Source organism: Kogia breviceps, chromosome 12 (genome assembly GCF_026419965.1).
Source record: "Kogia breviceps isolate mKogBre1 chromosome 12, mKogBre1 haplotype 1, whole genome shotgun sequence".
Taxonomy (NCBI): domain Eukaryota; kingdom Metazoa; phylum Chordata; class Mammalia; order Artiodactyla; family Physeteridae; genus Kogia; species Kogia breviceps.
This window is the reverse complement of record NC_081321.1, coordinates 57741686-57755208: the sequence shown is the minus strand read 5'-3', so window position 1 is coordinate 57755208 and position 13523 is coordinate 57741686. Positions and strand designations below refer to the sequence as shown.

Genomic DNA, 13523 nt, shown 5'->3' with positions numbered 1-13523 from the left:
CTTATTAAGAGCACTGACTCCTATTAATTAGCTTCGGCTCTTTTATAAATTTTTAAAATTTCTACCAGGGCTTCCCTGGTGGCGCAGTGGTTGCGAGTCCGCCTGCCAATGCAGGGGACACGGGTTCGTGCCCCGGTCTGGGAAGATCCCACATGCCGTGGAGCGGCTGGGCCCATGAGCCGTGGCCACTGAGCCTGTGCGTCCGGAGCCTGTGCTCCGCAATGAGAGAGGCCACAACTGTGAGAGGCCCGCGTACTGCAAAAAAAAAAAAGTCTTCCATTACTTTTCCTATGATTTAAATTAACCCTAGAAAAAGTTTTCCCATATAAACCGATCCTCATACTCTCAGTAAACCTATAGTCTGGGAATCTTAAGGATAGAATGGACTGAAGAGGTCTCCCAAGCCAATCTATAACTTAGTGCAGGGCTGCTGTCCTACAAATTACCTGAGAGCTGGTTCTCCAGTCTCTGCTTCAACACCCTCAATGACTGGAAGCTCACTACCTATGAGGCAGCTGATACTCTAGATGTTAGAAAGTGATTTTTGGTTACCATATCGCCCTATGACTTCAGCCTACTAAGCTTAGTTTTACATTCAAGAATGTAAACCTCGAGATGATAGGGACTTATTCTTTGCAGTATATCCAGCTCCTGGACAGGTACTGGCACACAGTAGGGGCTCAACAGATATTTGATGAATAAATGAATGAATGCATGAATGCACGAACCCAGGGCTATCTGATTTCATAATTCATACCCTACCCTACATACATATTGACGAGGTGGTCACCCTGTTTCTCCTTGACCCTACTGTGGTGAGTCACTAATTTGTACTTAAATAAATCGGTTTTCTTTACAGAATCAGCATTCGGGCTTTTACCCAGCTATTTGATGAGGACCTGAAGGAATTCACAAAGCCACTCTATTCAGACACATTTTTCTCTTTGCCCATCACCACTGAGTCAGGTAAGGCTAACCTTTCCATCGACTTTACATAGTCTGCCAAACACCATGTCACCTACAAGAGCCTCTAGTGGGGAGATCTGGGGACTTGGCTGATGGTGGTAAGGGAAATATTTATTTTTGCTTGGATTTTAATCTTTATATGATCATGGATTGATGTGGATTAGAGGAATTTCACAACTTCTGTAGCAGAATGGACTGAAAGGGGATTAATCATGTAAAGAAGGTAGAAAGAAATACCAGATTTTTTTCCTATTAAAAATGAATTTTTAAAAAAAACAGTGGATGAAAAACATTCAAATCACGAGCTTGCACAGGCCAAAACAGAAGTAGGTACAAAAGGCTTTCAAGTCGTTAGTGGGAATGTGTATATGAAATATATACATAGAAATGCATAGAAAAAAAAGACTAGAAGGAAAAAACACCAAAGTATTCATGATGAATATCTCAAAGTAGTGGGATTACAGGTGACTTTTTTCCTTTTGTTTATTATACATGGCTTTTACATGATAAAAAATGTTAACTTGGCTTTACATAAATTTATGTTAGAGGGAAATCCTGAGTAATAATAGCAGCTAATTTTACTTTTCATCCTGTGGAGCAGCAGTTTTAAGCATTGTGCTTAGAATATACCTGATCCTCACGACAACCTTTAGAGGTAGATCCTATTATCATCCCCATTTTAAAGGTGAGGATTTGAGATACCAAGAGTTTATGTAACTTGCCCAAGATAGCAGAGCTGCAATTCTGGCACTTTCTGCCTGACCTCTTAACCTCTGCACTGCTTGGATTCAGAATATTTCCAACATGCTGAGAATAGCTTTATTTTTAAGCACATTGTTCTTTGATACCATTATCTGCCCAGCCTTTCCCTGTACCCAGCCTTCCACAATGCTTGGTCTCAGGAAGTTCTTCTTTATAGCTAAAACAGTCTCTCATGCTGTATGACAAAAGATGACTCAGCCTCACAAACACTCCCATCTATTTATGCCAAATATAGGGATAATCTCCCACTTTTCAAACCAAAAAGGGATCAGAACACAGGAGGATTTAGATTTGTTTGCTTATAATTAATGTAGAGTAAGGGATTTGTAAACAGAATTCTTCCCTATTTAAATTATTTTTATACAACAAAAATTGTATGTAGTCCAATAAAGGAAGATAGTAAACATATATCCGAAAAAGAATATTAACCACAGTAAAAGAAAGATGTCCGTGTTGATTTGGTAAGTCTTGAAAAGCACATTGAATAAAGAAATCCAAGGGCTTAAAATGTAACTTCAAAAATGGACTACTCCACAGACCTAAATGTAAGAGCTAAAATGATCAAACTTTTAAAAGAAAAAATAGGAGTAAATCTTTGTGACCTTGAGTTAGGAAATGGTTTCTTAGCTATGATACCAAAAGCACAAGCAACAACAACAACAGACTAGATAAATGGGACTTTTTTTTTTTTTTTTTTTTTTTTTGCGGTACGCGGGCCTCTCACTGTTGTGGCCTCTCTCATTGCGGAGCACAGGCTCCGGACGCACAGGCTCAGCGGCCACGGCTCACGGGCCCAGCCGCTCCACGGCATGTGGGATCTTCCCGGACCGGGGCACGAACCCGCGTCCCCTGCATCGGCAGGCGGACTTTCAACCACTGCGCCACCAGGGAAGCCCCAGTATTCTAAATGGGACTTTTTAATTAAAATTTAAAACTCTTGTGCTTCAAAGGACACCATAAAGAAAGTGAAAAGACAATCCACAGAATGGGAGAAACTATTTGCAAATCATATATCTGATAAAGGTCAAGTATCCAGAATATACAGAACACTTACAACTCAATAATAAAAAGACAAATAGCACAATTTAAAAATGGGTAAAGGATGTGAATAGACATTTCGCCAAAGACAATACAGAAATGTCCGATAAGCACATGGAAAGATGCTCAACATCATTAGACATTAGGGAAATGCAAATCATAACCACAATAAAATACTACTTCGCACCCACTAGAATAGCTATCATCAAAAAGACAATAACAAGTGTTAGTAAGGATATGGAGAAATCTGAACCCTTACACATTGCTTGTAGAATGTATCAATAAAATGGTGTAACTTCTTTGGAAAACAGTTTTGCAATTTCTCAAAATATTAAACCTAGAGTTATCCTCTAACCCAGCAATTCCACTCCTAAGTGTATACTCAAGAGAAATGAAAATAAAAACTTGTATAAGGAGATTCATAGCAGCTTTATTCATAATAACCAAAAAAATACAAATAACCCAAATGTCCATAAATGGCTGAATGGATAAACAAAATGTGATATATCCACACAGTGGAATATTATTCAGCATAAAAAGGAATGAAATACTGATACATGCCACAACATGGATGAACCTTGAATACATGCTAAGTGAAAGAAGCCAATCACAAACAAAGCACATATTTATTACTCAATTTATTGTCCAGAACAGGCAAATCTATGAAGACAAAGTAGATTAGTGGTTGCCAGGGTCTAGGGAGAGGGAATGAAGAAAGACTGGTAAGGGGCATTGAGAATTCTTTTAGGGGGGTGATGAAAATGTTATAAAATTGAATGTAAAATAATTGATTGAATTGTTTAAATTGGTGAATAGTATGGCATGTGAATTATATTTTCAATAAACTGTTTTTTAAATGGGCTACCTGTTCATAAACTCCCAGTGGCAGTATCGAACCAGATAATAAAAATGGAATTTCATTAAAATAATTCAGAGCAATTCACTGGATTTGCCAATGTCCCGGTTGCTGTAAAACACGTTTCGTACAAGTGAAATAGCATATTTACCTTGGTGGCAAACTGCTGGCCTTTATCTCAAGTGGCCCAAAGCTTTACATACAAGTATAGATGAAGTCCCAAATCCCTTTATAAGCTGAACACCATTGACTTCAAAAGTATAATGACCAACCTGCTGTTACATGGTACTAGCCAGTGTTTCATCTGTTCAGCTGCATATTGCTTATCCTTTAGATAGTAAATGTCTTAATGTGGGCATCGTTTGAATCCTTTTGTAATAACATTCCTAGGGAGATAGGGTTCCAATAGCTATCTTACTGGTCCTTTAACACTAATTTTCCCACCTCGGTTTGTTGTTGCCCTCTGGATTATTGTAGAGCCCTTGTTTGGAGTTATTGAAGGTGTGAGTGCTGGTCTGTTCTTAATTGGCATGCTGGTAGCTGTTGTTGCCTTATTAATCTGCAGACAGAAAGCCAGGTGAGTACAAAGATCCCTTTGGCAATTGGGTCCACAATTTTAAAGGTGCAACTGAAAATGCTCTTTAGCCTGAAAAGTAAAGAGGGAAAATCATTTAATTTCTCCACGTTAAATCACCTTTGTTTCTTCAGAAAAACAAGAATCAAACCCTAAAACCATGACTTTTTTCAGCCTCTCTACATACCACTGCTGAGTCTTGCCCTCACCAAGTGACTGAGGGGCCATCTGTAGCCTCATTTGGATGTGAAATAGCTCCTCTGGCACAGGAAAAAAAAATCGTGTGTGTGGTTCAGTTACCTCACGAAGACAGAGATGTCTGCAAATTGTGTGCCCGAATACTTTTCTGAAATATGCTGAAAAGTATGGTTGACATCTCCATTTTGTGGCTCATATCTGCCATGCTAACTTAAGAAGGGACCAAAAAGAACTAAACAGCATGTGGCCCCAATGCCATGCCCTCTTCTCTTAGGGAATTTCTTTTCTTTGGCATGTCCTCTCTCTTGCAGTCGTGTCTTGCCTCTAAGGTTGACTCTGTGTGTGTGTGTGTGTGTGTGTGTATGTGTGTGTGTGTGTGTGTGTGTTTATAGAAAGCTTTATTGAGAGTGTGGGAAGTGATTATGACCTGTAGCCAAAAACCAGAAGACAAATCTTCCAGCTATTGCAGGATGGTTTCTGAGTGGGAAAAATCTATTTCTTCTTTATGTTCTTCCTCACTTTTCCCTCCCTCAAAGGGATGTTGGCTGAGTGTAAAATATACATGTACTGAAAAATCCATATTTGTACAAACATGCACAGCCTTACCATAAATGGAGAAATTTGTTTAAATTATTTCATAATCAGAATATAAGTCCTCTCCCTTGTGTTTCAGCCATGGTCGAGAAAGGCCCTCTGCCCGCTTGAGCATTCGTAGGGATCGACCACTGTCTGTCCACTTGAACCTGGGCCAAAAAGGGTGAGCACGTTTTCCTTCACTTCATTTATTGAAAGATGAGTTGACTGTATGACATGAGATTTGCTAATGAGATCTTTCTCTTTTTGGCTTTTCTTCACAGGAACCGGAAGACTTCTTGGTAAGATAGAGAACTCATTAGTTACTGTATTATCTGCTTTTGAAATGTAACTGGGGCTGGGTATGGCATTTTCCCTGTTCTTCAGTAATTTTCTTTTCTTTCTATTATATTTTTAACTATAGCCCAATAAAAGTAAATCAGTTTGAAGGACACTTCATGAAGCTGCAGGCCGACTCCAACTACCTTCTATCCAAGGAATACGAGGTACCACTCAGAAGCAATGATGCTTTAGCACCCCTGGTCCTTAGCAGAATTTCCCTCCAAGCTTTCACTGTGGAATCAAAGGCTGATTGGGCTCAGGAGTTAGGATGGCACTTAGGGTCTCAGCTGAGCTTTCTTTTGTGCCTGAATCCATTCCTTGCACAAAATACCACCTAGTCTCGGAGGCCATTTTGATCTCCAGAATAGTACAAAGCGCTGTGTGTGTGTTTATAGAAAGCTTTATTGAGAGTGTGGGAAGTGATTATGACCTGTAGCCAAAAACCAGAAGACAAATCTGACAATGCTGTCAGTTTTTTTTTTTTAACATCTTTATTGGAGTATAATTGCTTTACAATGGTGTGTTAGTTTCTGCTTTACAACAAAGTGAATCAGCTATACGTACACATATATCCCCATATCCCCTCCATCCTGAGTCTCCCTCCCACCCTCCCTATCCCACGCCTCTAGGTGGTCACAAAGCACCGAGCTGATCTCCCTGTGCTATGCGGCTGCTTCCCACTAGCTGTCTATTTTACGTTTGGTAGTGTATATATGTCAATGCTACTCTCTCATTTCGTCCCAGCTTACCCTTCCCCCTCCCCGTGTCCTCAACTCCATTCTGTACATCTGTGTCTTTATTCCTGTCCTGCCCCTAGGTTCATCAGAACCATTTTTTTTTTTAGATTCCATATATATGTGTTAGCATACGGTATTTGTTTTTCTCTTTCTGACTTACTTCACTCTGTATGACAGACTCTAGGTCCATCCACCTCACTACAAATAACTCAATTTCATTTCGTTTTATGGCCGAGTACTATTCCATTGTATATATGTGCCACGTCTTCTTTATTCATTTATCTGTCGATGGACACTTAGGATGCTTCCATGTCCTGGCTATTGTAAATAGAGCTGCAATGAACATTGTGGTACATGACTCTTTTTGAAGTATGGTTTTCTCAGGGTATCTGCCCAGTAGTGGGATTGCTGGGTCATATGGTAGTTCTATTTGTAGGTTTTTAAGGAACCTCCATACTGTTCTCCATAGTGGCTGTATCAATTTACATTCCCACCAACAGTGCAGAAGGGTTCCCTTTTCTCCACACCCTCTCCAGCATTTATCGTTTGTAGATTTTTTGATGATGGCCATTCTGACTGATGTGAAGTAAAACCTCATTGTGGTTTTTTTTGTGTGTGTGTGCTGTACGCGGGCCTCTCACTGCTGTGGCCTCTCCCGCTGCGGAGCACAGGCTCCAAACGCGCAGGCCCAGAGGCCATGGCTCATGGGCCCAGCCGCTCCGCAGCATGTGGGATCTTCCCGGACCAGGGCACGAACCCGTATCCCCTGCATCGGCAGGCGGACTGTCAACCACTGCGCCACCAGGGAAGCCCCTCATTGTGGTTTTGATTTGCATTTCTCTAATGATTAGTGATGTTGAGCATCCTTTCATGTGTTTGTCTTATACAGATTGCTGTCAGTTATTTAAGCTGGCCTTTTGCTTGTCTGGGAGACAATGTGGTTTGGTGAAAAGTGCCCAGGCTTTGGATTCAGTTCCCAGCTTTGCCACCTGTGTGACCTGGGGCAAGTGAATTATCCTGTCTGAGCCTCATCTGTAAAATGGAGATGAGACTTCCTCCTGTGGGGCTCTCGTGGGGATCAGAGCTGATGCACAGGGGTCGAATAGGAGACATCCCACAAATGCAGTTAGTGTAACATATGGTTATATTATTATATATCTCAGGGACTGTCTGATTTGCCCTTTTCTATCTCACATTCCTCACCTGCAAACTTATTTTTGACCTAACAGGACCTAAAAGACGTGGGTCGAAACCAATCATGTGACATTGCACTCTTGCCAGAGAATAGAGGGAAAAATCGATACAACAATATATTACCCTGTAAGTTTTGTGTTGAAATTTGTAATACTGTCTTCCTCTAGCCATTTTTTCTCTTTTCCACGAGTAAAATGGGGCAAAGCAATATGGTATAGCTGGATATGGGAGATCAGAGGCTCTGAAAAGTCTTTAAAAAGAAACGACTTGTATGTTATTGCACCTCCCTCCAGGGAGATAACAACTAGCTGAGATTCTGGCTCTGAGAGGCCTCTTATACTGTTGACATTTCACCATGTGGTCCTAATGCTTCTCCTTAGAGGCCTAAGAGCAGTAACAGGGTTAACAATAAGGGCCAAGCTGGATTTACTCAAAGTCTCTAGTTAGCAATTATATATATATATATATATATATATATATATATATATATATATATTTGTTTATATATGTATATACATTTATATGTTATCCTTACCCAATTAGGTGAAGCAATAGAAGGTAGTTTTTCTGGATTGTATTCATTCTAGCAGTGAAAGGGAGCTGGCCACTCCATCGGGCAAATGATATGGTATTACAAAGGAAAGCACAGAGGGGGCTTCAGAGAGCATTTGGCTCGTCTGCTTGTGTGTTTCTGGGCCACCTGTGCAACCAGAGGCAAGTTCGTGATCCTATCTAAGCCTCATCTGCAAAATGGAGATGAGAATACCTCCCCTGGGGGCTGTCATGGGGGTCAGAGCTAAGGCACATCAAATACCAAGCATTCTGTAAACAGTAGGAGAATCACCGCGACTCACTGACAAATCTCTGTCAATAAATTTCCTTGCAGATGATGCCTCTCGAGTGAAGCTGTCCAATGTGGATGATGACCCGTGCTCTGACTATATTAATGCCAGCTACATCCCTGTAAGTGAACCAGCCACGGGGCCATAGTAACTGGGATGAATCTTTGACGGGTGGCTATGCTGGAGACGACTCTCCTCCAGCACGCTCCCACTGTTCTTAGGTCTGGAAACATGTCAGTTTTAGAGGAAAAAAAAAAAAAAAAAGATCATGTCTGATTGCTGTAAAACACAGGCTGTCCTATTCAATCACTGCTAAGGCCCAGTTTTCAAAATGGCTATAGTCACATATGATTATAATGAGCCCAGGAGGCATTTTCAAAGGTCATTTTCTCTCTGCAGCCCTTCGTCAAGATTAGAGCTGCCTGAGGAAGCTAGACCTCCACGGCTAAGGCTGCCTAGCTAGGGAAGCTGATTCAAAGTTATTTGGATTTTTGAAAACCACAGACACGGGCTTCCCTGGTGGTGCAGTGGTTGAGAGTCCGCCTGGCGATGCAGGGGACACGGGTTCGTGCCCCGGTCCGGGAAGATCCCACATGCGGTGGAGCGGCTGGGCCCGTGAGCCATGGCCGCTGAGCCTGTGCGTCCGGAGCCTGTGCTCCGCAACGGGAGAGGCCACAGCAGTGAGAGGCCCGCGTATGACCCCCCCAAAAAAAACAAAAACAAAAAAAAAAAACACAGACACAACTCAAAGGTTGTGTCAAACCTTTGGGCTCAGATTCTGACTAGCATTTCGCCAGCTTCCTACAGCACCTACAGTGGAAAAAGCTTGAAGGTCAGACAGACCCTGTTTGAATCCCATGTCTGCCCCTTGCTGACTCTAGGACCTCGGGCAAGTTATGTAAATTCTTTGGGCTTCCATTTCCTTTTCCAAAAAAAGTGAGGATAATATTTACCTGAAATAATCCTCCATTCACTCCATAAACACTATATAGTAAAGTGCTAACTGTAAGTCAGACTCTGAGCTGTGTACACGGAGAGGGTTAGATGGAATCCTAACCCTCAGGGAACTCTCAGCAGAGTTGTGGCATCGGGAAATGACAAGGTGGGCGATGCCCTTGACAGGCTAGAATGGTGCTTCTCCAACATTAACATACATCCACATCATCTGCGGGTCTTGTTAAAATGAAGCTTCTGACGGGACTTCCCTGGCAGTCCAGTGGTTAAGACTGTGCTTCCACTGCAGGGGGCGCGGCTTTGATCCCTGGTTGGGGAACTAAGATCCCACATGCTGCGCGTCTCGGCCAAAAAAAAAAATACAGCTTCTGATTCAGCAGAACTGGGGTGGGGCCTGGGATTCTGTATTTCTAACAGGCTCCCGGATGATCTCTGTGCCGCTGGTCTGAGGACCACTCTCTGAGTAGCGAGAGGCTATAGGTTGCTGCAGGAGCTTCTGGGAGAACATCCTCCAGCAGAAAGAAAGATAAAGGAAGGCTCAGCAGAGCAAGCACCATGCTGAGACTTGGAGGATAAATAAGGATTCGCCAGACGAGAGGCAGTGGGTAGGGCGGGGATGGGGGTGGCAGAGGTGACACAGTGTAGAGGCCCCGAGGAGAGGCAAGGAGACAAAGAGCTTCTACTGGGATCTGCAAGTAATTCCATGTTGCTGGAGTGCAGGTGAAAATATCCTAGCTCATAGAGTTGTGGTTACAATTAAATAAGATCTGTGAAAATCCTGACCCACAGCGTGTTATAGGGTGGATGCTCAATAAACAGTGGGTTCTCTTCCCTTAAGTTTCCCTTGCGTGGTATCTCTTACCAACAACCCAAAGTCAAGTACCTGAAATAACTAAAACTCTTCTATGTTAAATAGGAAAAGAGCCTGATCAATGTCAGTTCCTCAGACAGTCCATACACACACACACACACACACACATGCACGCACGCGTGCCCACGCACGGGTATATATATTTACACACACATAATTGAGGGTGAAGTGTTTTCTAAATTATTGCCTGAGTCCTCCACTGCCTTTAAGAATAGACACAACCTAATAAGAAAGAACTTGGCTTTTAACAATAGTTCAGTGTTCCGGCCTTTTTCCTTCCTGCTCCCAAGCCTTGACGTGTGTTAGTATCTTTTTTTCTCAAGTCAGGGCCCTGGCAAAGACTTAACATCTCACCTAATCTACAGAGCTAACCCTTTGTTTAGAGTTGTGAAGAGGCCCACTGTTTCCGACTCTCCACATTGTAAATTCACTGCAGGGCAACAGCTTCAGGAGAGAATACATCGCTACTCAGGGACCCCTTCCCGGCACCAAGGATGACTTCTGGAAAATGGCGTGGGAACAGAATGTTCACAACATCGTCATGGTGACCCAGTGTGTGGAGAAGGGCCGAGTGAGTAAACGGTCTTCCTGACATACCAACCTTGCTTTCCTCCACCTGGGTGTAATTCTACTCCCCATCCCCATGTTCTTAAGTTAAAGAACATAAAAGCCAAGTAGGGGTCATGTAGGAACACTGTTAGTGAATTAAAGCCACTTGGTTATAAAAGGCTCTATCGTAAACCCAGGTGATGCCCAATTCTGATTCTGGGTCTGAAGTTTCAGTCAAAGATGTTTGCATTTGACAACTGGGATTATCAGAAGCGTCCGTGACACAGAAGTATTACCTGGCCTCTCGTCTGCTCCATTCTCCGCTGTATGGAGAGAAGAGATAAACTGGCAGAGTCACTGGCGCTGTCCCTACTTTCAGGAAAGAAGGAGAAGTGAATTTTAGGCTGTGTCTGCAGAAACAAAGTAAAATAGTTATCTGGACAAACTAAGCAAACCTCTTGTACTGGCATTTATAATCCTCAAATAAACAAACAAAACCGAGAAATTGTAAGACATGGCTTATGTGCTAGTGGAATTGAAATGCTGAGGAAATCAACAAAAACTCAAGCCATAGTACACTGAACCTGAAAGGAAAATGAATCCGAAGTTTGGGGGCGGGTTGCTCCTTGAACGGTGTCTCTCCTTCACTTGGAGCAGCAGCCCAGCTTCAGCCCTGGCCATGAGCAGGTTAATGCAAAAAAAGATGGTCAAATCGCCTTAGCAGCTCACCCTGGATTCCAACTCAGGAAGACATTTCGAGGAGGGAAAGTACAGGTTCGTGGAGGAGGCGCGTTTCCGGACTCACTATTTTTTTTCTGCCCGCCTTCCTCTAGGTAAAGTGTGACCATTACTGGCCAGCGGACCAGGATTCCCTCTACTACGGAGACCTCATCCTGCAGATGCTCTCGGAGTCCGTGCTGCCCGAGTGGACCATCCGGGAGTTTCGGATATGCAGCGTATGTTGGTTTGTTTGACTTCGTTTAATAACGCAGCTTGGGCAGATGAAGAACACCCGTGAATCCTATTTTCTGCTGGTTTCGTCTCCTGTAGTTTCGCTCATAGGAATCCCCGCCTGGGCACGGTTGTCAAATTTGAAGGTTTGCCTCGGGCCGTTCCTCTTATTTAGTCGCTCTGCTCTTACAGGAGGAACAGCTGGACGCGCACAGACTCATCCGCCACTTTCACTATACGGTGTGGCCAGACCACGGAGTGCCGGAGACCACCCAGTCCCTGATCCAGTTTGTGAGAACTGTCAGGGACTACATCAACCGGACCCCGGGGGCTGGGCCCACCGCGGTGCACTGCAGGTACCCCGCCCCCCGGAGCCAACAAAGGGGCAGCCGGTTGTATAAGTAAAGGTGTAAGCCTGAAGAATTTAGTGGCTGGAGGATTTGTCTACCCAACCAGTCTACAGAGGCCCAGGGGATGGGCTTCCACCCTCTTCCACCCACTCCTTTGCACTGTCTCTCACCCTCACTCTCCATCTTTCTCTCCCTCTTGCTCTTTTTCCTACTGTAGCAAATGCAACGTTCTTATGTGACTGCCAGGTCCCCCATAATTAGGCCCCATCTCACCCCCCTCTCCAAATTCCCAGGGACTCCCCTCCCACTGTAGCCGGGGAGGAGTCCGCTCACATTCATCCTTGCCTCTTACCATTCTTCCTCCTGGAATGGCCTTCTCTCCCCCCTCCACCTGTGTCAAACCTAACCAGCCTTCAGGATTCCTGCAAGTACCACTGCCAGGTCGAGTGGTACTTGCCCGATGTGGCAACCCAATTTTGCTCTTAAATTTCTGTTCTCTCGTGACTTCTCTTTGCTTCTGTCTGCACGTCCATAAAATCAAGCTAACAAGCAGTCTCTCACTCTGTTTCTCCCTGGGGAGCCTGGTGTTTAGCTAATTAATGTTTGCAGAAACACTCTGATAGCCCTAACTGAATGGTACTAATAAATAAAGAGCAGGGAATTGCTACAGTAAGAGAAATGTCAAATGTACTCATTTTCTCCAAATCTGCCCAGCACCGTAGGAGCCCTGCTTTTATATGTCATTGGAACCCTGATGCTTTTAAATAGGAATGTGAGGCTCTCAAGAGCTTCCTGCTTTCTAAAGAATGGCAGGCATTTTCACCCAATACCACTGAAAAACTGTTCTTCTTTATCTTATAAATATGTGCATCAGAAATCCCCAGGTTATGCCATCACTTTAGGGAGCAATTTGACAATCCCTGGTAAAGCTGAAGGTGTTCATATTGCTATGGTCCAGCAGTTCTGCTTCTAGATATCAAACCTTGAGAAATGCCCACACCACACATGTGCACAATGATGTTCACTGCAATGCAGTTTGTAATAGAGAAAAACTAAAAATGATCTCACTGTCTATCAGTAGGGAATGGATTAGTGGTGGTTTATGAACTCTATAAAAGAAATTAGATCTATGTGTAACAATGTAGACAAATTTCAAAAAACAATATTCAATAGAAATGTTGGCAGAAGAATACATAAAACGTGTTACCATTTTAGTAAATTTTTGAAACACACTAAAAAGAATATATTGTGTGTGGATTTACATGAATATAGGAAGAGTATGAAAGCATGCATGGAAATGATACACAGCAAGTCCTTACCTCTGGCAGGGTGGGGAGATGGAGAAAGGATGGAAGGCCAGAGCCTTGGGTTATATTTCTTTGAGAGAGCACATTGAGAGGAAGAAGTATTCCTATAGTCTCCTCTAACTTGGAAGGGAAAGGAAAGATTGTGCTAGAGTCTCTGGATGCAGTCCAGAAAGGCCAGTTTAATAAAAAGGCTCAGTCTTTCTTTACGCTCTCTTCTAGTGCCGGTGTGGGTAGGACTGGAACCTTTATCGCATTGGACCGCATCCTCCAGCAATTAGATTCCAAAGATTCTGTGGACATTTATGGAGCAGTGCATGACCTAAGACTTCACAGGGTTCACATGGTCCAGACCGAGGTAAGAGTTCGGCTGAAGGACACAGACCAGCCTGTCTGTCTCCCTCCTCGAAAATGTCCAGGGTTTTAATCTGATAAGGGGAAAGAATTATGACTCATTAGGAG

At 43.2% G+C, this 13523-nt stretch overlaps 1 protein-coding gene across 2 annotated transcripts in view; it reads left to right on the top strand.

Moving 5' to 3' along the window:
- PTPRB (protein tyrosine phosphatase receptor type B) overlaps window positions 1–13523 on the top strand; it is a 117842-nt gene that overhangs the window by 91176 nt on the left and 13143 nt on the right. For both annotated transcript variants that reach the window (XM_059080210.2, XM_059080212.2), the window contains 11 exons: window positions 860–966; window positions 4100–4199; window positions 5068–5151; window positions 5252–5269; window positions 5392–5473; window positions 7276–7366; window positions 8127–8203; window positions 10344–10478; window positions 11290–11412; window positions 11600–11763; window positions 13284–13419. In XM_059080210.2, coding sequence (XP_058936193.1) covers window positions 860–966; window positions 4100–4199; window positions 5068–5151; window positions 5252–5269; window positions 5392–5473; window positions 7276–7366; window positions 8127–8203; window positions 10344–10478; window positions 11290–11412; window positions 11600–11763; window positions 13284–13419 — 1117 coding nt within the window. The remainder of the gene's footprint in view (window positions 1–859; window positions 967–4099; window positions 4200–5067; window positions 5152–5251; window positions 5270–5391; window positions 5474–7275; window positions 7367–8126; window positions 8204–10343; window positions 10479–11289; window positions 11413–11599; window positions 11764–13283; window positions 13420–13523) is intronic.